Genomic DNA, 21967 nt, shown 5'->3' on the forward strand with positions numbered 1-21967 from the left:
ATCAAAAAAAGGTACATTGCGGGAGTAACTGATAAACTAGCCAGATGTTTGAAAAAACAAACATCCAACCACTTCGCCACCCCCACGCCCGCCTCGTTCCTGCAACGCCAATGACCCAGCCACCGACTCGCACGACCATCAGCCCCGCACACACAATCATCATCCACTCAGCCTGCACTCAGCGGGCACCGCTGAGCAGTATCACCGGTCACCCACTCGCCGACTCACGTGTCCACCTGCTCACCCACCAACCCTTCCTCGCACCCACCCACCCATCCACCAACCCTTCCACCCACCCACCCTCCCACCCACTCACCCACCCTCCCACCCACTCACCCACCCACCCACTCACCACCTACCAACCCTCCCACCCACCCTCCCACGCATCCACCCACCCTTCCACCCACCAATCCGCCCACCAACCCTCCCACCCATCCACCCATCCACCTACCCTCGCACCCACCCTCTCATCCACAGGTTCATCCACCCATACAATTACCCATATAATCACTCACCCATACAATCAATCACTCACCCATACAATCAATCACTCACCCATACAATCACACTCACCCATACAATCACTCACCCATACAATCACTCACTCACCCATACAATCACTCACTCACCCATACAATCGCTCACCCATACAATCACTCACCCATTCACTCACCCATGCACCCATTGATTCATCCACTCACCGAAGCTGCCTAGCCCTCACTCAGCGACACTCCGACCTATCCACCCACCCAACCACTTGTACTCTCTGATTCTCACTCACTCACCCAATACGCTCACTCACCCACTCAGCCACGCACTCAACCACTTACCCGTTCACCAACTCACCTGCCTACTTGCCCGTCCACTAATCCACCTACCGACAGACCTGCTTAAACCCACTGACCCACTAACTCACCCATCCACTCACTCAACCACTGAACACTCGCCCACTAATCCACGTATCCACTCACTCATCTATATACCCACCCCTCATCTACCCATCCGCTCGCCAATGCACACCCACTCACCCATTCACTCACCCACTTACTCGCCCCATCTACCACTCATCAACCCATCCACTCACCCACCCCCTCACCCAAACTCGCACTCACCTACCCGTCCACTCATCTAATCTTCAACGAATGTACCCACCCATTCACCCACCCAGCTCACCCAAATGCAAAGATCCCCCGTAGAGCCTGAACAGACTTTTGGGACAAGTGCAGTCAGTGAGCAACTGTGAAGGCCGGCACGCCACACGAAGGGATGGGTGTCTAACACCACGCCCGGCCGCCTTTGTCTCCCTAACGTGGCGATGTTTACCCACCGTGCCGGGCCTTCGTTTTCAGGCTGAGTCGACCTAGGGGTAGACCCCGAAATTGGCTTCGGATAATGGTCACTCGTGTGTTGGTGGCCGTGATCGGAGTCGCTGGGATCGTGAAATGAAACGCACGCACACGACCACTCACTTGCATCGCGAAACTCACTCGGCCGTGTTCACCCAACACACAGACTCGCAGACGAATGCAAAGCACCTCCAGCGTGCCTGCACGGACTGTTGGGGCAAGGGCTGTTAGCGAGCACCTATTAAGGCCGGCGTGGAACACGAGGGGTTGGTTTGGCCTGGCCAGCACCACGCGTGGACGCATTTGTCTCCGCCGGTATATTTTAATAAACCCAAGCAGGCACTTATTCAAGGCTGAGTTGACCTAGGCGAGACCCACGATCGTTCAGAAATCACTCTCCATTGATGGTAGGCGTGGTCGGGAATCGAACTCGAATGGCCCAGGTTTATAGCGCAATGCGGTGCCGTCACCACGGTGCTTGTGCCAGGATAGGTGCACTCCGTCATCGTACACACACCAACACACAAACACTCGCACACACACACACACCATCATACACTCACACACCATCACACACTCACACACCAACACACAAACACTCGCACACACAAACACACACACCATCGTACACTCACACACCAACACACACTCACACGAATACTCGCACACACACACCAACACACACCATCACGCATACACACACAACCGCCATTCGCCACTAAGTGGCGTGACGTCACCACGACGCTTGTGCCAGGCCATGTGCACCTTGAGGCAACGTGAAGTGTCGAACGCCCGCTGGCAGGTCACGGGGCAGACCCAGGTGCCACGGGTCGACTGAGATGACTGGCTGATGCACCACCTGTGCCCCCTACTGTGCCAACCTGCTGGGCTATAGCCACCCGGTGCTCCGCTCGTTGTCGTGAGTGTCGCTCCTCCGCCCTACGTTGTTGAATGGAGGGCGACTGCCTCCAACTGCCCAGTAGCGTCCTTCACGAACCTGCTCCATAGAGGCCGATCTTAACACCGCTGGTACCAGTCATTGGCAAGTCCACTCAGCTCCACGTCCTTCTGTACCACATCACTCCACCTCTTATCTAGCCCGTGCCGGTGTAGCCCCCTTGATCCGGCCGAACAAAAGCTGTTTCGGCATGCGGTGGCTGGGTATGCGGGCTACATGACCCAGCCAACGCAGCCTTGCCTGCCGGAGGAGCTCACTGATGGGACCTTGCCCAGATCTTTCTAAGATTTGTGAGCTCCTCACACAATCCAGTCTGGTTAAACCCAGGATGGATCGTAGGCAGGCTAGCCTAAATGTTTCTAACTGGCGAAGATGTTCCATTAGGGGGGTCCACGTTTCGCAAGTATAGAGAAGGGAGGGAATGACCATGGCCGAGAAGACCTGAAGCTTAGTGCGGAGCGACAGACCAAGTAGCTTCCACACAGCGTTACGCAACCGATGAAAAGATATTGCCGCGCGACTGATTCGGAGTGAGACCTCTGCTGTTAAACTGGAGCCGGTCATAAGCACACTGCGCAGGTATGGGAAACTCTCCACTCTCTCCACAACTGCCCCATCACCGATTGGGAGTTGTGGGGGTGGAGTGTACGATGGTACAGAATACCCAGGCAGGTGCTTAGTTTTGGTGGGGCTGATGGTAAGGCCCCATCTCTTAGTGGGACGCTCCAGTCTCAGCAGTAGCGTCTCCAACTCCTCCTCTGAATGAGCAGCTATTACCAAATCATCGGCATGCATAACGTGGTTGAGCAATAAGGAGCCATCCCTTTACCACACCCGGGCATCGATCAGCCTCCCATTATATCTGTACCAAATGGAGATTCCCCCCATATAGCTATTGAAGGCTTCACGAACTACGTGGTCAAAATAGATGTTAAATAATGTGGGAGCCAGAAGACATCCCTGTCGCACCCCAAGGTGTACAGGGAATGGCTCTGACTCCCGGCCACGTAGTTTTACCCGGGCCCGCTCACCATCATGAAGGTCTTTAATGATCGTGAGCAGATGGTCAGGGACTCCAAAAGCACGAAGAACAACCCAGAGCCCAGGCCTACTGATGGTATCATAGGCCTTGACCAGGTCAATAAAGCAGAGATGTAGGTTTTGCTGGAATTCCCTACACCTCTGCTGTAGCAGACGGACAGAAAATATGGCATCTGTGCAGGACCACCCTTTCCTGAAACCGCATTGGGGCTTCGCAAGCCTCTCCTCAGCGTGCCTGGCAAGGCGATGTTGAATAATCTTTGCCAGGACCTTTCCCGGCACACTGAGGAGTGAGATGCCCCTGTAGTTGTTAGAGTCTGTGCGGCCCCCCTTCTTAAAGAGGGGGACCACCAGGGCATCCTTCCAATCCTGCGGAACCCGTCCAGTGGTCCAGACTGTTGTTATGATGTCATATAGGGCAGTTTGTGCACAAACGCCACCCTCCCTCAGCATTTCGCTTGGGAGATCATCTCTACCCGCTGCCTTTCCTGGTCTCAGACTCCGGAACGCCTTCAGTACTTCCTCAACAGATGGCATTTCAGCCAGCCACTCACAGGGGGTGACTTAGAAATAGGTTTTACCCTTTTAACTGGCACAAAAACTGACACCTTTATTCAAGGCATCGTGTTTGCAATAACAACACAAGCAGTGAAAATGCAAAAAAAGAGACAACTCTGATAATAATATGCACTGTCCTTGAATTTGATTGGTCCACACCCGGGACGTCTTTTCTTAGAGCCTAGTATCCACTGGTGTTGGACCAGAAGACGCCAAAAGGTGTACAACTCAAAAACAGCACACTATCAGAGTATTGAGGGCTCGGTTGAGCATTTACATTATGAGACCTCCTTCGCCAGTAACAAGATATAGAAGTAGGTTTTACCCTTTTAACTGGCACAAAAACTGACACCTTTATTCAAGGCATCGTGTGTGCAATAACCACAACACAAGCAGTCAAAATGCAAACAAAAAAGATGCTGTTTAATGGCACTCCGCTCCAGTGCAACGGGGGGGGGGGGGGGGGGGGTGGGGTCGATGGTGCTCGCAGCGAATCCGAGGAAAGAACTGATGAGTGAACGCATCGAGTTAATTTTACAGCGGACAGAGAGGAGTGCGAGCATCCAACGCACCGTTATCAGCGGCAAATTTAAAGATTTCGGGTTTAGTAACATCTACCAGAGCCAATGTGTTCCGAAGAAAAAACATTGAACAAAAAAAAGATAACAGCCCCTTACTCGGCGGTCAATCGTTTTTTTGTTGCCGCACCGCACAGCAAAATGCTAATTGTCTTGCAACACAAACAAAACGAGGAGGAGGGGCTTTAATTCAATGGCACCAGGGCACTGCCGTGGCGGCTAACGTTTGCCCGAGCCGTGCCACAAGTCCCCTCCGATGCTAACCGACAGCGGATACGTTGGAGGCGTGCGATCCTCGCCTGGCGGGGTGCATCACCCAAGCGGCGACGTACAATTAGGCACCAACAATAAAACAACATCCGTCAGCCTTGAGTTGAGTGATCTGCACGCGGACACGCTCCCGCAACGAGCGAGCGAGGGGCTCCGTTGGTCAAACGAGGATGCAGCATCTCCTCCTCCTCGCTGCTGGCGTCGCCGGCTGCTCCACTCTACGGACGCTGCAGCGGTGAAGGAGACAGACGGCGGTGGCAAAAAACACACAACACAAACACAGCAGAGAGACAGCTTTAACCACAACACAAACACCGCTAGAGAGACAGCTTTAACTATAACACCGCAAGAGAGACAGCTTTAACCACGACACAAACCCTACCACCCACCATGATCATCATCATGCTGCTGCTGCTGCTGGTTTAGTGACGACCTAAACGCGATGTTACAGGTTAACGCCGTCACCGTGACGACGGTCTGGCGATGACGTAACCGGCATTGTCACGGGTCGACGCCGTTACCGTGACGATGGCATCACCAGGCAGGGCATCCTCCTCCCCGACGACGGCGCTCTTCTCGGCGAACAGCGCATCGTTGACGTCGGTGACGTCCACGGTCACCACGGTGATGGCGCTCGGCGAGGTCGCCGCTCCTCCAGCGTCGTCGCCTTCGCCGCCGTCGCCGGCGGCGGCGACGACGGCGACGGCGGCGGCGGCCCACACCGTCAGGTAGTGGTGGCGGCGCTTGTTGTAGTCCAGGGCCCTCGCCACGACGCTTATGACGCCTGGGGCAACACGGCACACACAGCACGCACGCACACAGCGCACACAGCACGCACGCACACAGCACACACACACAGCACACACACAGCGCACACACATAGCACACACACAGCACGCACTCACACAGCACGCACACAGCACGCACTCACACAGCACGCACACAGCACGCACGCAGCATGCACACAGCACACACACAGAACGCACGCACACGGCACACAGCAAACAGCACACACACAGAACGCACCTCTGCGTGAGTCTATGGATCTCTGTGCGAGACAGAGACCTGTTGTATATATAGGTGTTATGAAAATTGATGAAAATAATGAAAATTAAATGAAATTTGAAATTTGCATAATTTATCCGAAATTATGTTAATTAGTGTAATTATGCGCATAAATTATGCTGATTCGAGAGATAATCGTATTAATTTATGCGAGTGGCCGTGGTTAGGATAATGCAGGTCGTTATGGATTATCAGGTCGAGCCTCGGTGACGAGGTTTGGTTATTAATTGGAATAACGCAATTAATCGTATGCAGTGACGCAGGCGTTGTGAGCGTGAATGAGAGAGAGTCGATTCGACTCTGCTCTTTAATTCCGTATTATCGATAAGGATACGATTACTCTCGATTGAACATTATGAATTATGTGTGTTATGGATTATGTGTGGTGATAGTGTGCATATGATAGGTCCCCAGGATTCAGATCTCATACGCAGAACAATATTATGCAGAATTTCAGGAAGAATCACACACAAACCTTCTGCTTTAATCAATTTTATTTCTAGCTAACTTTAATTTTTGGATAATATGAAAACTCAATCTCGGGATTTTGGAATTTCAACACAGCGTTAACATGATACCATCACGATTGCGTTGTTTCACCTCGATAGCGGCACCTGTGGTTAATTCCCGACGCGTAACGCAATCGATCGGTTGTTGAGAGAGAGATTAAAAACATGCAAACTATTCTATCAAAACCTTAACCTTAAAATATGCAAACTCGTATTCTTGAATGATTACACAACACGGCACTCGGTCTTTGATTCGTATCCAATCCTTAATACATTCTGATATGCGAAATTATTATGCTTGAAATCGTCAGCACAGTACCATGGCGATGTTCGTTCATTGATTCATCAACGATTATGCAATTAAAGCGTTCGACTGAAATAATTCTGATTGCCTCATCAACGTAACTCAATGGGTGGCGATGTTTTTCGTTATCAGCTAATAGTTGACGCAGTTATCATGAGTCTTGTATGTTTAATGGGAGGGTTGTTGATTTCTTGCGTTGAGCAAACGCCTAGGTTGATTTCCTTGTCAAAAACAAATGTTTGTTCATTGTGTAGCGGTGGGTGAGTGAGGAGGGAGTGTGTGGAGGAGGGGTTGCATACGACCGGCTGCCAGTTTCTGTCCACCGCTGGCTGGATGAGTCAGCACGACGCTCGCCGTCGTCGCGCCGATGGGTGTTGAGTGCAGGACCGCTTCCCTCTCAGCCCTGGTGACGCGAAGTTGCGCGCTGTAGCACGCTGGTGGCACGCTGTTGGCACGCGCTGGTGCTGATGCTGGTGGCACGCTGGTGGCGCGCTGTTGGCACGCGCTGGTGCTGGTGCTGATGGCACGCTGGTGGCGCGCGCTCCCTCTCCTTGAAGATGCGCGAACGCGCCCGTGCTGATTCGCTGACAGCAGTTTCCTCCACTGCTGGCTGAGCTGCGCCGGTGCGCGCTCTTTCCGCTGCTGTAGTATCTGACGCTGCGCTCGCGGGCGACAGGTCAAGTTTTTCTTCTGCTGAGTGAGCCGAGTCGCACGCGCTCTCTTTGTTGAGGTTGTTGGCGGCTCTCTGACAGCAGGTTTCCTCCACTGCTGTATGACTCAAGTCGCACGCGCTTGGTCACTGGTTTGCTGAAGTTGTTGGCGGCTGCTCGTGCTTTTCTGCTGCTGGTTGAGCCACGTTGCACGTGCTTTCTATGTGGAGATGCTCGAGTGCTCTCAGCGCTGATTCGCTGATACTTTGTTGGCGGCTGGCCAAGCTTTTTCTTCAGTTGAGTGAGTTGAGTCGCACGTGCTCTCTCTGTTGAAGTGCGCGAACGCGCCCGTGCTGGTTCGCTGACAGCAGGTTTCCTCCACTGCTGTATGACTCACTTTTGTTGATACAGCGCGACTCAGCGATCCTCGCTACTCAGCGAGGCTCGGAGCCAGCCGCTCCATGCGACTGCTCGTCCTGTGGACGTCTTGACTCGCTGATCTGTCTTGACTCTTGACTTAACTTCACTGACTTTTGAAAATGCGGCTGACCGTTATATTCAAAGACAATTCTCTCTGCGCAGTGAAAAAAAAGGGGGGGGCGGGGTCTGTGTGTGTGAGTTCGTGTGTGTACAGATGGCTCCTGCGATAACGATCTGTTTGCCCTGGCGTGAAATTCCTCTCTCGCGCTCTTCGGGAGAGACAAAGGTGGTCGGGAGCACCTATCTCTTCATACTTTCGACTTATATTTCTCAAATACCATTTGGTCCCATGTTCGCCATGACTCGTGTTTGTAACTACGTCCTCCCGACACCTCTCGGTTTACCGAGGTTCGAATTGTTATGATGGAATTATTAAAAAGAAAAATAATTTTCATCCTGAGTTTAAGAGGTCCGTTTCCAGATTGTTGGAATCCATATCCCTTGGTTCTGTAAGGTTCTATAATGGAATATCGTTTAAGGTTAACACGTTATTATTAATGTTATATTGCAATTTCTTTAAAACTTGTTTGTCTGGTTGCCGTGTGTGGGGTGGGGTGTGTCTCCTCATCAAACCCGGCTGGCTTTTCCAGATGGCCCCTTGTGATAAGGTGTAATTCCTGCTTCTCTGCGCTGTGAGAGAGACAAAGGTGGTTGGGGTTGCTTGGGATATTGTTTAAACTCTTTCGTAAGTTTGCCCGTTCGCCTCATTCCTTCTCGATAACCTTTGATGTGACTCGGTATTTTGTCTCCAAGCTTTGTTTTAACAGTAAAAGTATTAAAGGTGAAAATCATTTGATAGCGAATTAATTATTGGATAATAATTCACTGATGTATCTGGTGGCCTGGACTTGATTGGAGTGAGCGCGAGGACAGCTAACTTTAGCTTATTCTTGTTATTGCATTTTAATTTTGAACCGTTGTTTAAAAAAATAGTTTAACCCGTGGGCGTCCTCATTTCTGGCTTGCGGAGGGCTTCCCTCTGCGTGACCTCCCTTAGGGCACATCAAACTCTTGTTCATCTGGAGATCTTCGCAGATAGCTGCTAACATCCTCGCCTCGAGAGTTTTATTATTTATTTATTTATTAATGGCCTGTTTATGACCGACACCTGGTTTTTCGTGTGCCTGGCTTACGGGTTTTATTAATTATTTTTTCCGTTTGTTAAAAAAAAAATATGATATATATAACGGCAAATATTATTGTTAATATCAATTTTGGAAAAGGCTCGAATACAACAGACCCAAGAGGGCCGCCGTCTGTGCCCCGTGCCGCGTCTCTCACCGAGCCTCCGGTCGATTCCGAACGCCCCGAGCTCGTTGCCGCCGGCGATGCCGTAGCTCGGCGCGCCCGCCCCGCCGAAGGTGGCCGCCACGGTGACGACCACGGTGCCTGGCGCCGCGTCCTCCGGCACGGCGACGCGGTAAGCCGGCCGCCGGAACGCTGGGGCGGCGACGTCGTCGTCACGGAGAGACACGGAAATCGCCGCGGTGATTTGCTTGCCCCCCCCCCCGGCGCGGGCGAGCACCGTGAGGTTGTAGAGGGCACGGCGCTCCAGCGGACGCTTGACGACGATGAGGCCCGAGCGGACGTCGATGGCGAAGCGGTAGCCAGCCGAGTCCAGCAGAGAGTGAGTCACCCCGCGGCGGCGGCCTAAAACACACAACAACCGCCATTCGCCACTAAGTGGCGGTGGCGTCACCACGGCGCTTGTGCCAGGCAATGTGCACCTTGAGGCAGTCAAGTGAAGTGTCGAACGCCCGCTGGCAGGAGGTCATGGGGCAGACCCAGGTGCCACGGGTCGACTGACTGAGATGACTGAGATAACTGGCTGAAGCACCACCTGTACCGCCTACTGTGCCAACCTGCTGTGCTTTAGCCACCCGGCGCTCCGCTCGTTGTTGTGAGCGTCGCTCCTCCGCCCTCCGTTGTTGTTGGAGGGCGACTGCCTCCAACTGCCCAGTAGCGTCCTTCACGAGCCTCCTCCACAGAGGCCGATCTCGAGACCGCTGGTACCGGTCATCGGCAAGTCCACTCAGCTCCACGTCCTCCTGTACCACGTCACTCCATCTCTTCTCTAGCCTGTGCCGCGCCCGTTTAGCCCCCTCGATCCGGCCAAGCAAAAGCTGTTTCGGCATGCGGTGGCTGGGCATGCAGGCCACATGACCCAGCCAACGCAGCCTTGCCTGCTGGAGGAGCTCACCGATGGGAATGTGTCCAGATCGCCAAAGCCAAAGATCCCACGTGTAGCCTCAGACTTTTGCGGCAAGTGCTGTCAGCGAGTAGCACCTATAAAGGCCGGCACTGTGGCACACGCGTGGGTGGTTGGCCAGCACCACGCCCGGCCGCCTTTGCCTCCCTACTGGTGATGTTTACACACCGCACCAGGTACTCATTTGAGGCTGAGTCGACCTAGGGGAGGCCCGGGACCGGTTTAGATAATCGTCACTGGTGTTGGCCGTGAGCGGGAATCGAACCCCGGTCGCCGGGTTCGTAGCGCGGCGTAGCGCTAACCGCTACACCACCGCTCCCCATAATGTACACACTCACGTGTGTACGTGTACGTCATCATCGTCATTGTCATCATCATCTCCGTCGTCATCGTCAACTTCGTCACCGTACCCAGGTCGGAGTCGACGGCGCGCGCGCTCGTCACCGCCGTCCCCACGCCGGCGTGGCGCCAACGCAGGGTGACGGCACGGGGGGGCGACCCCGCGAGGAAGCGCGGGGCCGAATCGTCCACGTCCTCCACCCTCACGAGGACCTTCGCCCGGCAGGAGCGGCCGCCCCCGTCGGTCGCGGCCACGGTGAGCGCGTGAACCGCGGCGGCCTCGCGGTCCAGCGGCGCCAGTGTGAAGAGCTTCCCTACGCGGGGCCACGCCGACGAGAGATGTTAACTACCTCGCATGGTACGCAGGAGGTCGTGGGTTCAATCCCGTCCCCGACGATGCCTGCTGCTGTATATTTGGAGTTACGCCTCTCCCAACATCTCATAGCCACTGTGGTGATGATAACTACCTCGCCTGGTACGCAGGAGATCGTGGGTTCCATCCCGACCCCCACCCTGGCTGCTGCTGTAAATTTGGAGTTTACGTCTCTCTCATCATCATCACCACAGTGGCTATGAGATGTTAACTACCACGCCTGGTACGCAGGAGCTCGTGGGTTCGATCCCGACCCTAACGACTATGAGAGTGAGAGGAGTGTGAGAGGAGCGTGACTATGCGAGTGACAGGAGGAGTGTTACCGCTGACGGGGTGCAAGCGGAAGAGCGTCGCTCCGGGGTCGTGCAGCGAGTATTTGACGGTGCCGTTAGGGCCGAGGTCGGAGTCACGGGCGAAAACGCTCAGCATGAAGACTCCTGGTGCGACGTCCTCCAGCACGGTGACGTTGTACCACAGCTGGGGGGACACCGTGGGGCACAGCGGTAGTATGGTAGTAGTGGTGGAAGTGGTGGTAGTCGTGGTAGTAGTGGTGGTGGTATTAGTGTTTGTACTGGTAGTGGTGTTGGTATTAGTGGTAGTAGTGGTGGTGGTATTAGTGGTATAGTGGTGTTGGTATTAGTGGTATAGTGGTGTTGGTGTTGTATTAGTGGTGACGTCACCACCACTTAGTGGCTAATGGCGGTTGTCGTTGTTGTAGTGTGTGGGTCTGTGCGGCGAGTCTACGGACACCGGTACCTTGTCACACACGGGGTCGTTGTCATTGACGTCCAGCACGATGACGACCACGACGACCGTCCTCGCGTAGGTGCCGTCCGTGGCCGTCACCCGCAAGCGGTGGTACTCTTTCTCCTCGCGGTCGAGCGGCCGCTCCAGGCGCAGCGTCCGCTCGCCCCCCATGTTGACGGGGCCGAGGGAGAAGTGGCCCAGCGGGTCGCCGCCTGCGGTGGGTAGGACGCGGTCGTCCATCGCCGTCGTGACGGAGAGGGAGTTTTAATTTCTCTCTCACGACGACGATTGCTTGTGTTGCGATCGAAACGTCGCGATATTTTATCATTATAAATTTTTCATTTACCGAAAGACCCAAAGAATGTGACCGAGAGTTTGACGACGAGAGTCGGTTTAACGCGGGGGGGGTCTCCGCGGCCAACTGTAAATGTAGCGGTGGGTTCACTCTCCAACGCAACGCGTGTCGTGCTGTACCAGTACACTACACTATACACTACTAACTACTATACACTACCCGTCAGGTGGTACGTAAGCCGCCGGTGTTCCGGCATGGCGTCCGCGTCGTCCGCCCGGATGACGGCCAATGCCAGGCCGGGCTCCGCGTCCTCCGGCACGCGGACGTAGACCACCGAGTCCGAGAACCGCGGGGGGCGATTGTTGGCGTAGCCCGTGGCGAAGATCACCTCGGCGGGGAGCGCCCTCCCTGGGGTCCCTGCCTCTGAGTTTTCGGGGATCTCCATCGCGTACTTGGGCAACTCGAAGGCGGGCAGCAAGTCGACCGCCACCGTGGCTACGCTGACGAACGTTCCGTCCGTGACCGAGACCCGGAGGCGGTAGCGGGCGGGCGGCCGCCATCGCAGGTAGGTCTCGGCAAGGTAAGGTAAAAACAACGAGCCTACCTTTACCCTACCCTTTACCTACCACAATACAATCACTCTACCCTACCTTTTACCCTTACTCCATACAAATTACCCGATTACAGGGTAATTACTGGGGTACTACACATGAAAAAGGTTTAAAACAGGTAAATGCTAGGTAGTGCGCTTTTATCATATAGAATATTCTCGATTATTCCAATTTTACACGCTTTCTTTTAACTCACTCTGTTGTTGTTGTTGCCGTTGTTGTAGCCTCAAATCTTGTAACTCAATTTTAACCCACTTCCCAATGTGGTTTCAACTGCATACTTGGTATACTTATGTCATACTGATGACAATACTATATACTATCATTAAAAATAAAATATTTTTAAACATTATTTTTTATATGTTATGTTTCGGCTTGCGTATAATTGCCCACTGTCAACTGACGTTGGCTGTAATTGGCCATGGCCCCTTACGTTGTGGCAAGCTTCGGGGCCACTTCCTGGAGTCGTGGAGTTCTTACATTACTCGTACAGTACATTTCATAACAGCGTGTTTTAAAAAAGTAAAAAAAATATAACTTATTCAATGAAGGCCACGGACTGCGCCACGGAGCTTTTAGCAGTAAACAAGGCACCGTATTTACCGGGTAATACTTCGCGCTATCTTTACCCTACCGGGTAATTCTTCCGAGCTACCTTTACCCTACCCTTTACCTTACCCCTTGGCATGTCGACACCTTTACCCTTTACCTTTACCCTTTTACCCGGTAAAAAAGGTAAATTACCTTACCTTGACGAGGCCTAATCGCAGGCTGTCGCCGATGACGGAGACGACGCCGGTCTCGACGTCGATTGCGAAGCTGGTCTCGATGTCGCGATATGCTTCGCGATTGTCGTCCCTGGAGGGGGAGACGATGGCGTATTGGAGCCGGTGGGCGTCCGACGCGTCGGCGTCAAACGCCCTCGGCACGGCCACGAAGTGCCCGGGCAAGGCCAACCGGCTCACGGACGCCTCATACAGCGGCCGCTCGAACACCGGGGCGTTGTCGTTCTCGTCCTCGACGGCGACGGTCACCGGAACGTAGGCGGCGAGGGGAGGGGAGCCGCCGTCCGTCGCCCGCACCGAGAAACGACGAAGCCGGCTTCGCTCGTGATCCAGGGGCGCCGTGGTCACGACCAGCCCGCTGTCCGGGTCCACGTGGAATCCCTCGCCGCCCTTCTCCCCGTCGTCCACGATCTCGTAGCGGAGCGCCCGGTTGGAGCCCGCGTCGGCGTCGGCGGCTCTCGCCTGGACGATGGAGGTCCCCGGGGGCGCGAATTCGGACAGCGTGGCGGCGTAAGCGCCCCGCGCGAAGAGCGGCCGGTTGTCGTTGACGTCCCCGACGATGACGTCCAGGCTCGTGTCGGCGTGCAGGCCCGTCGCCGGGGATGCGGCCCGCACCGTGAGGCGGTGGTTGGCCCGCGTCTCGCGGTCCAGAGGGCCGACGACGCTCACGACGCCCGTGCCGAAGTCGACGGAGAACTGCTCGAAGGGGTCGCCGTCGACGATGGAGAAAACGAGAGGCGGGCCCCCCGGAGCCGTCGCGTGGACGTGAGCGATCGGCGCGGGCGGCACGACGTCCTCGGGCACCCACGCGACGTGGGAGAGGCTCTCGAACGCCGGCGCGTCCTCGTCGAGCACCGTGACCATGGCGTCGACCGCGGACGACAGCGGAGGAACCCCGCAGTCCGTCGCCACCACGGTCACGACGAAGTCCTCGCCCGATGCGTCCGGGGCGAAGCTCCTCCTTAGCGAGATGTTGCCGCCGGAGTGATCGACGACGAAGCGGCCATCGTGGTCGTCCCTCAAGGAGTACCTCACCCTGGCGTTCTCGCCGACGTCCCGGTCGAGGGCCGCCACGGTGAGCACGGCGCTCCCTGGAGCCGCCGCCGCCCTGACGACGGCGCGGTACGGCAGGCCGACGAACGCCGGGGCGTTGTCGTTGACGTCTTCGACGTCCACCTCGACCAAGGTGCGAGCGACGCTCGGGCCGCCCCTCACCTCCACCAGCAGCTCGTAGCGATCGCGCTCCTCCCTGTCGAACGCGACGCCGGCCGTCTCCAGGATGCCCGCCGTCGGCCTCATCCGGAACGTGCCGCTCGGGTCGAGCAAGCCGAAGACGAGCGGCTCGTTGAGATCTCCACCCGTCGCGATGACCACGGCGACCGCGGCGATCGCCGTGCTGTTCTCGGGGATGCGCCGAGTACTTTGGCGGAACCCGCAGCCTGCCGCCGACCGCCCGCACGGAGACCTTCACCCGCGCGGCGCTCGAGAACCTCCCGTCGGACACCTCGACCCGCAGGTAATAGCCGGCGGCGAGGAGGGAGGCGTTCCGTACCGCGACGTCCCCGGTGCGCGTGTCTACGGCGAACGCGTCGCCGACGTTTCCCGAGGCGACGCGGTAGGTCAACACGGCGCCGACGTCCGGGTCAGAGGCCGCCAGGGTCAGCAGGCGGACGCCGGCGCGGGTCGGCACGATCAGCGTCGTCTCGTACGCGGCCGTCGAGAACGCCGGCGGGCAGTCGTTGGCGTCCAGCACGGCGACGGTCACCTCGGCCGGTGTCTTGGCGGACATCCTCGGGCTGCCGCCGTCCGACGCGGTCACCCGGAAGCGGAACTCGGCCGTCGTCTCGCGGTCGAGGGCCCCGGCCGTCCTGACGGCCCCCGTGCGTGGGTCGACGGAGAAGTACTTTCTGGCTTCGCGCTCGACGATCCGATAGGCGACCGTCGCGCGCCCCTCGCCGTCGTCCGCGTCGGCGGCTCGTATGACGAGCGGGATGCCGTCGGGGTCCAGCACCGGGGTCCCCGCCACCGCCTCCTCGCCGACGGCCCCGCGGTAGCGCGGGCGATCGAAGACGGGCGCGTTGTCGTTCTCGTCGAGCACGCGGATCGACACCGACGCGTCCGCCGAGAGGCTCGCCGCGTCCATGGCCCGCACCGTCAGCCGGTACGACGGCGTCCGCTCGCGGTCCAGCGGCCGTTTGGTGGCGACGACCCCGGACGTCGGGTGGATGTCGAAGGCGCCTTCGGAATCGCCCTCCCGTATTTCGTAGGTGACCGTCGACCGGCCGGAGGCGCTCACCGCGAGCACGAAGCTCCCGGGCACGGCGCCTTCGGTGACCTCCGCCGAGCCGTCGACGCCGACGGGGGCGAATTTGGGGGGAACGCCGTACGCGTTGACGACGATGCGGACGGTGGCGACCGTGGAGCGTTGCGGGCGCCCGTGGTCCTCCGCCCTCACCATCAGCTCGTAGCTCTCCACCGCAGAACCGTTCAGCTTCCGCGCCACAGAGACGACACCCAGCGTGTGGTGGACGGCGAAGGAATTCCCCACGTTTCCTGTCGGGGGAATTCGGAGGGCGTCTTGAATCGTCGTCGTCGGACGAGCGCCAGTTCACGTCGTCAAAACTGAAAGGAGCTGTTGAGGACAAACGACGCGGGGGAAGCCTCGGCGCCCCGTCGGCTGCCTGGCCCCCCCACCCCCCGGCGATCCGAGTTGGACCCGCGACTCGCTCGGGGAGAGAGACGCGACAGAGCGTCGCCACGAAGAAACCACGACGCTGGAAATGTGCCCCGGTGCAGAAACTCCCCCCGGGTGGGTGGGAGTGGCGACGGTGGGATGGGAGTGGCGGCGGGAGAGGGAGTGGTGGTGAAGCGGTCACCGGATTTGATGCTGTATCTGACGTTGCCGTTGGGGCCGTCGTCGCGGTCGAACGCATTGACGCGTATCACGGTGGAGCCCACGGCCGCCCACTCCGCCAAGTAGGCCTCGTAGGGGTCGACGGTGAAGACGGGCGTGTGGTCGTTGTCATCGATGACGCTCACCAACACCGTGGTGTACGCTCGCCTCACGGGGATCCTGGTGTCCTGCACCTGCTCGCGCGGGAGAGAGTGAGTGAGAGAGTAAGCTCCTTAGAAACATCTTCCTAAGGTTCAGCCTCCATTTCTCCGGCGCTGCGGTGCCGTCAAACTGCGTCACCGCCGCTCGACATGGCCAATCGGCAAGGTTTGGTGTCACCTTAACGAAACGTGGCGATCGGTGACACGGTTTGTTTACGTGACAAACTACACTACACGCTACTATACACTATGGTCACCACGCAAGACGATGGTCACGGCGTCGTCGTTATCGTCGTCGTTATCATAATCATCGTCGGCAACTTCGATCAGCAGTCGGCTACGTATAGTGCCCACACAGACACACCCGGCGTGGCGCCCCCTCACCATGACGGTGAGTACGTGGCTCTGCTTGGCCTCTCGGTCCAGCTCCTCGGCAGCTGTGACCTCGCCGGTGACGGGGTTAATGCGGAACAGACGCATGCTCTCGGCGGCGTTATTGCCGCCTAAGCTGACGAGCGAGAAGAATAACCGGCCGGCGTCGCCGGCGTCGGCATCAGTCGCCTCCAGCCGGAGGCTGACGACGGCGCCAGGAGAGTCCTCGGCGACGGTCGCATTGTAGAAGCCGTGGGAGAAACGGGGCCGGTTATCATTCACGTCCAGCACCGTCACCTCCACCTAGCGGGGAGTGGGGGGGGCGAGGGTAGCGGGGGTGAGTACAGCGGTGATGTGGGTGGCGGTGAGGAGGAAGTGGTGAGAGGTGACGATACCCCCCGCGTGTCTCACGTGGCCACCGCGGCCGTCCCCTGCCTCGTGACGTCACCACGTCGCCCGCAGAGACGGACACACACAGTCGCACAGAGACAGACAGACACACAAACAGACACACACAGTCACACAGAGACAGACACACACACAGACGTACACACACACAGTCACACAGAGACAGACAACAACAACAACCGCCATTCACCACTAAGTGGCGGTGACATCACCATGACGCTTGTGCCAGGCTATGTGCACCCTGAGGCCACGTGAAGTGTCGAACGCCCGCTGGCAGGAGGTCACGGGGCAGACCCAGGTGCCACGGGTCGACTGACTGAGATGACTGGCTGATGCACCACCTGTGCCCCCTACTGTGCCAACCTGCTGTGCTTTAGCCACCCGGTGCTCCGCTCGTTGTTGTGAGCGTTGCTCCTCCGCCCTCCAACAACAGAGGACGACTACCTCCAACTGCCCAGTAGCGTCCTTTACGAGCCTCCTCCACAGAGGCCGATCTTGACACCGCTGGTACCAGTCATCAGCAAGTCCACTCAGCTCCACGTCCTCCTGTACCACATCACTCCATCTCTTCTCTAGCCCGTGCCACGCCCGTTTAGCCCCCTCAATCCGGCCGAACAAAAGCTGTTTCGGCATGCGGTGGCTGGGCATGCGCGCTACATAACCCAGCCATCGCAGCCTTGCCCGCTGGAGCTCACCGATGGGACCTTGCCCAGATCTTTCAAAGATTTGTGAGCTCCTCACACAATCCAGTCTGGTTAAACCCAGGATGGATTGTAGGCAGGCCAGCCTAAATGTTTCTAACCGGCGAAGATGTTCCATTAGGGGGGTCCACGTTTCGCAAGCGTAGAGAAGGGAGGGTATGACCGTGGCCGAGAAGACCTGAAGCTTAGTGCGGAGTGACAGACCAGGTAGCTTCCACACAGCGTTACGCAACCGATGAAAAGATATTGCCGCTCGACTGATTCGGAGTGAGACCTCTGCTGTTGAACTGGAGCCGGTCATAAGCACACTGCCCAGGTATGGGAAACTCTCTACTCGCTTCACAACTGCCCCATCACCGATTGGGAGCCGTGGGGGTGGAGTGTCCGATGGTACAAAATACCCAGGCAGGTGCTTAGTTTTGGTGGGGCTGATGGTAAGACCCCACCTCTTAGTGGCACGCTCCAGTCTCAGCAGCAGCGTCTCCAACTCCTCCTCTGAATGAGCAGCTATTACCAAATCATCAGCATACATAACGTGGTTGAGCAATAGGGAGCCATCCCTTGACCGCACCCGGGCATCGATCAGCCTCCCATTATATCTGTACCATATGGAGATTCCCCCGGTACAGCTATTGAAGGCTTCACGAAGTACGTGGTCAAAATAATGTGGGAGCCAGAGGACATTCCTGTCGCACCCCAAGGTGTACAGGGAATGGCTCTGACTCCCGGCCATGTAGTTTTACCCGGGCCCGCTTACCATCATGAAGGTCCTTAATGATCGTGAGCAGAGGGTCAGGTACTCCAAAAGCACGAAGAACAACCCAGAGCCCAGGCCTACTGATGGTATCATAGGCCTTGACCAGGTCAATAAAGCAGAGATGTAGGTCTTGTTGGAATTCCATACACCTCTGCTGTAGCAGACGGACAGAAAATATGGCATCTGTGCAGGACCGCCCTTTTCTGAAACCGCATTGGGGCTCCGCAAGCCTCTCCTCAGCATGCCTGGCAAGGCGATGCTGAATAATCCTTGCCAGGACCTTTCCTGGCACACTGAGGAGTGAGATGCCCCTGTAGTTGTTACAGTCTGTGTGGTCCCCCTTCTTAAAAAGGGGGACAACCAGGGCATCCTTCCAATCCTGCGGAACCCGTCCAGTGGTCCAGACTGTTGTTATGATGTCATATAGGGCAGTCTGTGCACAAACGCCACCCTCCCTCAGCATTTCGCTGGGGAGATCATCTCTGCCCGCTGCCTTTCCTGGTCTCAGACTCCGGATCGCCTTCAGTACTTCCTCAACAGATGGCACCTCAGCCAGTCACTCACAGGGGGTGACTTCTTCCAATATTTGAGGCACCGCAGCCTCAGCAGGGTCATCCTCACTTTGTGCCACGATGTTTTCTTGGCTGAGGGATTTTCCCTCCCCCAGGACCTCACAGAAATGCTCAGCAAATCTGCAAACCTGTTCCTGGGGGTCGGAGATTGGATCACCGTTTTTTCCCCTAATGATGGTAATAGGTGTGGCGCTGCAGGTTACTTTTTTGATGGAGTTAAATAGAGATTTGTGATCATGGGCCACTGAGGCAGACTCCATCTCCTCAGCAACCCGCGACCACCACCCATCCTTGCCTCCGAGCGAAGGCTGCGGTAAGCCTCCTCATTCTCTGACGTGGGATTCTGTAGCCGATGACAGTGGGCCTGTCGCTTTTTCTCAACCATCCTGAACACCTCCTCTGTCAGCCAGGGTCTCTGGGGAGGTCTGGACCGCGTACCCAAAGCAGCCATTGCAGCTGCATGAGTCACAGTCCTAAACCTCGCCCATTTACCCTCGACATCAGGAGGAGTCGGGGACGATGCCAATCCCAGCCGCAAGTGATGATGAAATTCTCGCTTGCAACTTTCATCAGATAACTGAGACCAGGCCACTTTAGGTTGGAATGGGGTCCTGGGTGTACACCCACCACCGGAGTGGAAGAATGGCAGGCACATCTTACAGATGACTAGTCGATGGTCAGAGGGCAGATCAGCTCCACGGTAGGTCCTGGTGTCAAGGACATGGGCTCGCATCTGCTTGGCCATTACTATGTAGTCCAGCAGATGTTCTTGCTTGGACCCGGCATGCATCCATGATGTTGTGTGGATGCGCCGATGCCGGAACAGCGTGTTGGTAATTACAAGCCCATGGGCTGCACAAAAATCCAGCAGCCTCCTACCGTTGTTATTGAGCTGATCTGGCCCATGCCTTCCAATCACTCCAGACCAGGTGCCAGCATCATGACCAACTCGGGCATTGAAGTTACCCAACATGATGACTCTATCCTGAGGGGCCACTTTAGCCAGCACCTGTGACAGGAGGTCATAGAAGGCATCTGACTCATCGGCTTTGCCTGCATCCCTCCACGGATGTTAATCTTCGGTGGGGGCATAAGTAACCACGGCCACCATTCCTCGCCTCCGGTTGATGGGAAGGCGAGCCCAAAGTAGCCTGGGGCTTACAGCTTCCCACGCTCCCACGCCCCCTTCATTCTTTTGTTCAAAAGAAGAGCCACACCCTGTTGTTTGGCAGTCTGCCGCGCCGAGTACAGGACTGTCCACCCCTCATGGTGGCAGGAGCCAGAACCGGTCCACCAGACCTCCTGAATGCCACATAGATCCAGGCGGTACCGGTCCAGCTCCCGACAGAGGAGTGGCAGCCTCTCCTCCGCAGTGAGCATTCGAACATTCCACGTGGCCATCCGTAGTGGTTTTTCATTGTTTCTGGAGGAGCCCCGAGGGTACATATTCAATCTCCTGGCTCCGCCAATTGGGGTTTGGCCAGGAGACGTCATAGACGCCTGGCCCCCCGGGGCCTCCGGCACAAGCTTATTAGTTATATACTTAATTCGCGGTTTAGTGGTAATTAATTGAAGGTGGAGGGGTTACCAGCCCCTCGCACCCGTCCAGAGCCCCTGTTTAGCCCCTGTGGTGGACACAGATGCCATGAGGGGAGGAGCCAATCGAAATTGGACCTCCCCCCACAGCACTGCCCACGACAGAGTTGCCCGTCCGGCACCGCGAGGAGGTTGGGGGTTGTTTTGCCAGAGACAGACACACACAGACAGACACACACACAGTCACACAGAGACAGACACACACACAGACGGACACACAGTCGCACAGAGACAGACACACACAGACAGACACACACAGTCACAGAGACAGACACACACACAGTCACACAGAGACAGAAACACACAGACAGACACACACAGTCACACAGAGCCAGACACACACAGACAGACACACACAGTCACACAGAGACAGACACGCACAGACAGACACACACAGTCGCACAGAGACAGACACACACAGACGGACACACACAGTCACACAGAGACAGACACACACACAGACACGCGTGGCCACCCACCAGGGTGGTTACAGCGTTGGACCCATCGGTGAGCCTGATGGTGAGCTCATAGGAGGTGCGCTGCTCGGCATCCAGCGGCTGGGCCAACTCCACAACACCGCCATGTTGGGTCACATAGAAGCGGTCCTCCACGTTACCGCCTGTCAACACGCGGTGCCCCTACCGTCATCATCATCATGTCACTGTTAACCCATCATCATGTCACCGTTAACCCCATCATCATCATGTCACCGTTAACCCATCAACATGTCACCGTTAACCCCATCAACATATCACCGTTAACCCCATCATCATGATGTCACCGTTAACCCCACCATCATGATGTCACCGTTAACCCATCAACATGTCACCGTTAACCCCATCATCATGATGTCACCGTTAACCCATCAACATGATGTCACCGTTAACCCCATCGTCATGATGTCACCGTTAACCCATCATCATCATCATCATGTCACCATTAACCCATCATCATGATGTCACCGTTGACCCATCATCATGTCACCGTTAACACATCATGATGTGGGTTGGGATGGGTTGGGTTGTGTTGGGGTGGGGGGATGTGTGTGGTGGCACCACGTGACCTGTGATGCTGAACCAGAGGAGGCTCCCCGCCGTGCTCTGCGTGGGCAGGGCAATCACCACGGAGCCCACGGCGGCCGTCTCCGCCACGGTGACCGCATGATACCTCTGGGCGAAGGCCGGGGGCGTCTCCGGCGGCAGAGGAGCGGCAACCCAATCCACACGCAGTTTGGTAGACACCTTTCTTGCGTCCAAATCCATGTTCATGGCGGTGAGCTGCGGGGCCGGCAACAGAGATTGGAGAGTTCCGTTTCGCGGTCGAATCATCGCGGTGATAAGAGGTCGGAGTGATATCATCACGCGTGTCTGCGTGTGGAGGAGGGAGGAA

The 21967-nt window shown here is 56.5% G+C and overlaps 1 protein-coding gene across 3 annotated transcripts in view; it reads right to left on the minus strand.

The window, feature by feature from the left end:
- Positions 1–4362: 4362 nt before the first annotated feature.
- Positions 4363–21967, minus strand: part of LOC142920245 (protocadherin Fat 1-like) — a 44251-nt gene continuing 26646 nt past the window's right edge. Inside the window, exons 7-16 of one of the 3 annotated variants that reach the window (XM_076062755.1) lie at positions 21642–21855; positions 21058–21197; positions 16557–16847; positions 15995–16205; positions 11437–11639; positions 11004–11157; positions 10379–10621; positions 9041–9409; positions 5273–5535; positions 4363–4978 (exon numbers count right to left, since the gene is read on the minus strand). In XM_076062755.1, coding sequence (XP_075918870.1) covers positions 4970–4978; positions 5273–5535; positions 9041–9409; positions 10379–10621; positions 11004–11157; positions 11437–11639; positions 15995–16205; positions 16557–16847; positions 21058–21197; positions 21642–21855 — 2097 coding nt within the window. In that variant the 3' untranslated portion in view covers positions 4363–4969. Of the gene's footprint in view, positions 4979–5272; positions 5536–9040; positions 9410–10378; positions 10622–11003; positions 11158–11436; positions 11640–12205; positions 12294–13082; positions 13192–13214; positions 15672–15994; positions 16206–16556; positions 16848–21057; positions 21198–21641; positions 21856–21967 lie in introns of those variants that run through there. The other 2 variants (XM_076062754.1, XM_076062753.1) reach the window with 2 other exon arrangements.

Source organism: Petromyzon marinus, unplaced genomic scaffold (genome assembly GCF_048934315.1).
Source record: "Petromyzon marinus isolate PM22_M1 ecotype Great Lakes invasive population unplaced genomic scaffold, UKy_Petmar_22M1.pri1.0 PM_G_Scaffold_7, whole genome shotgun sequence".
NCBI lineage: Eukaryota > Metazoa > Chordata > Hyperoartia > Petromyzontiformes > Petromyzontidae > Petromyzon > Petromyzon marinus.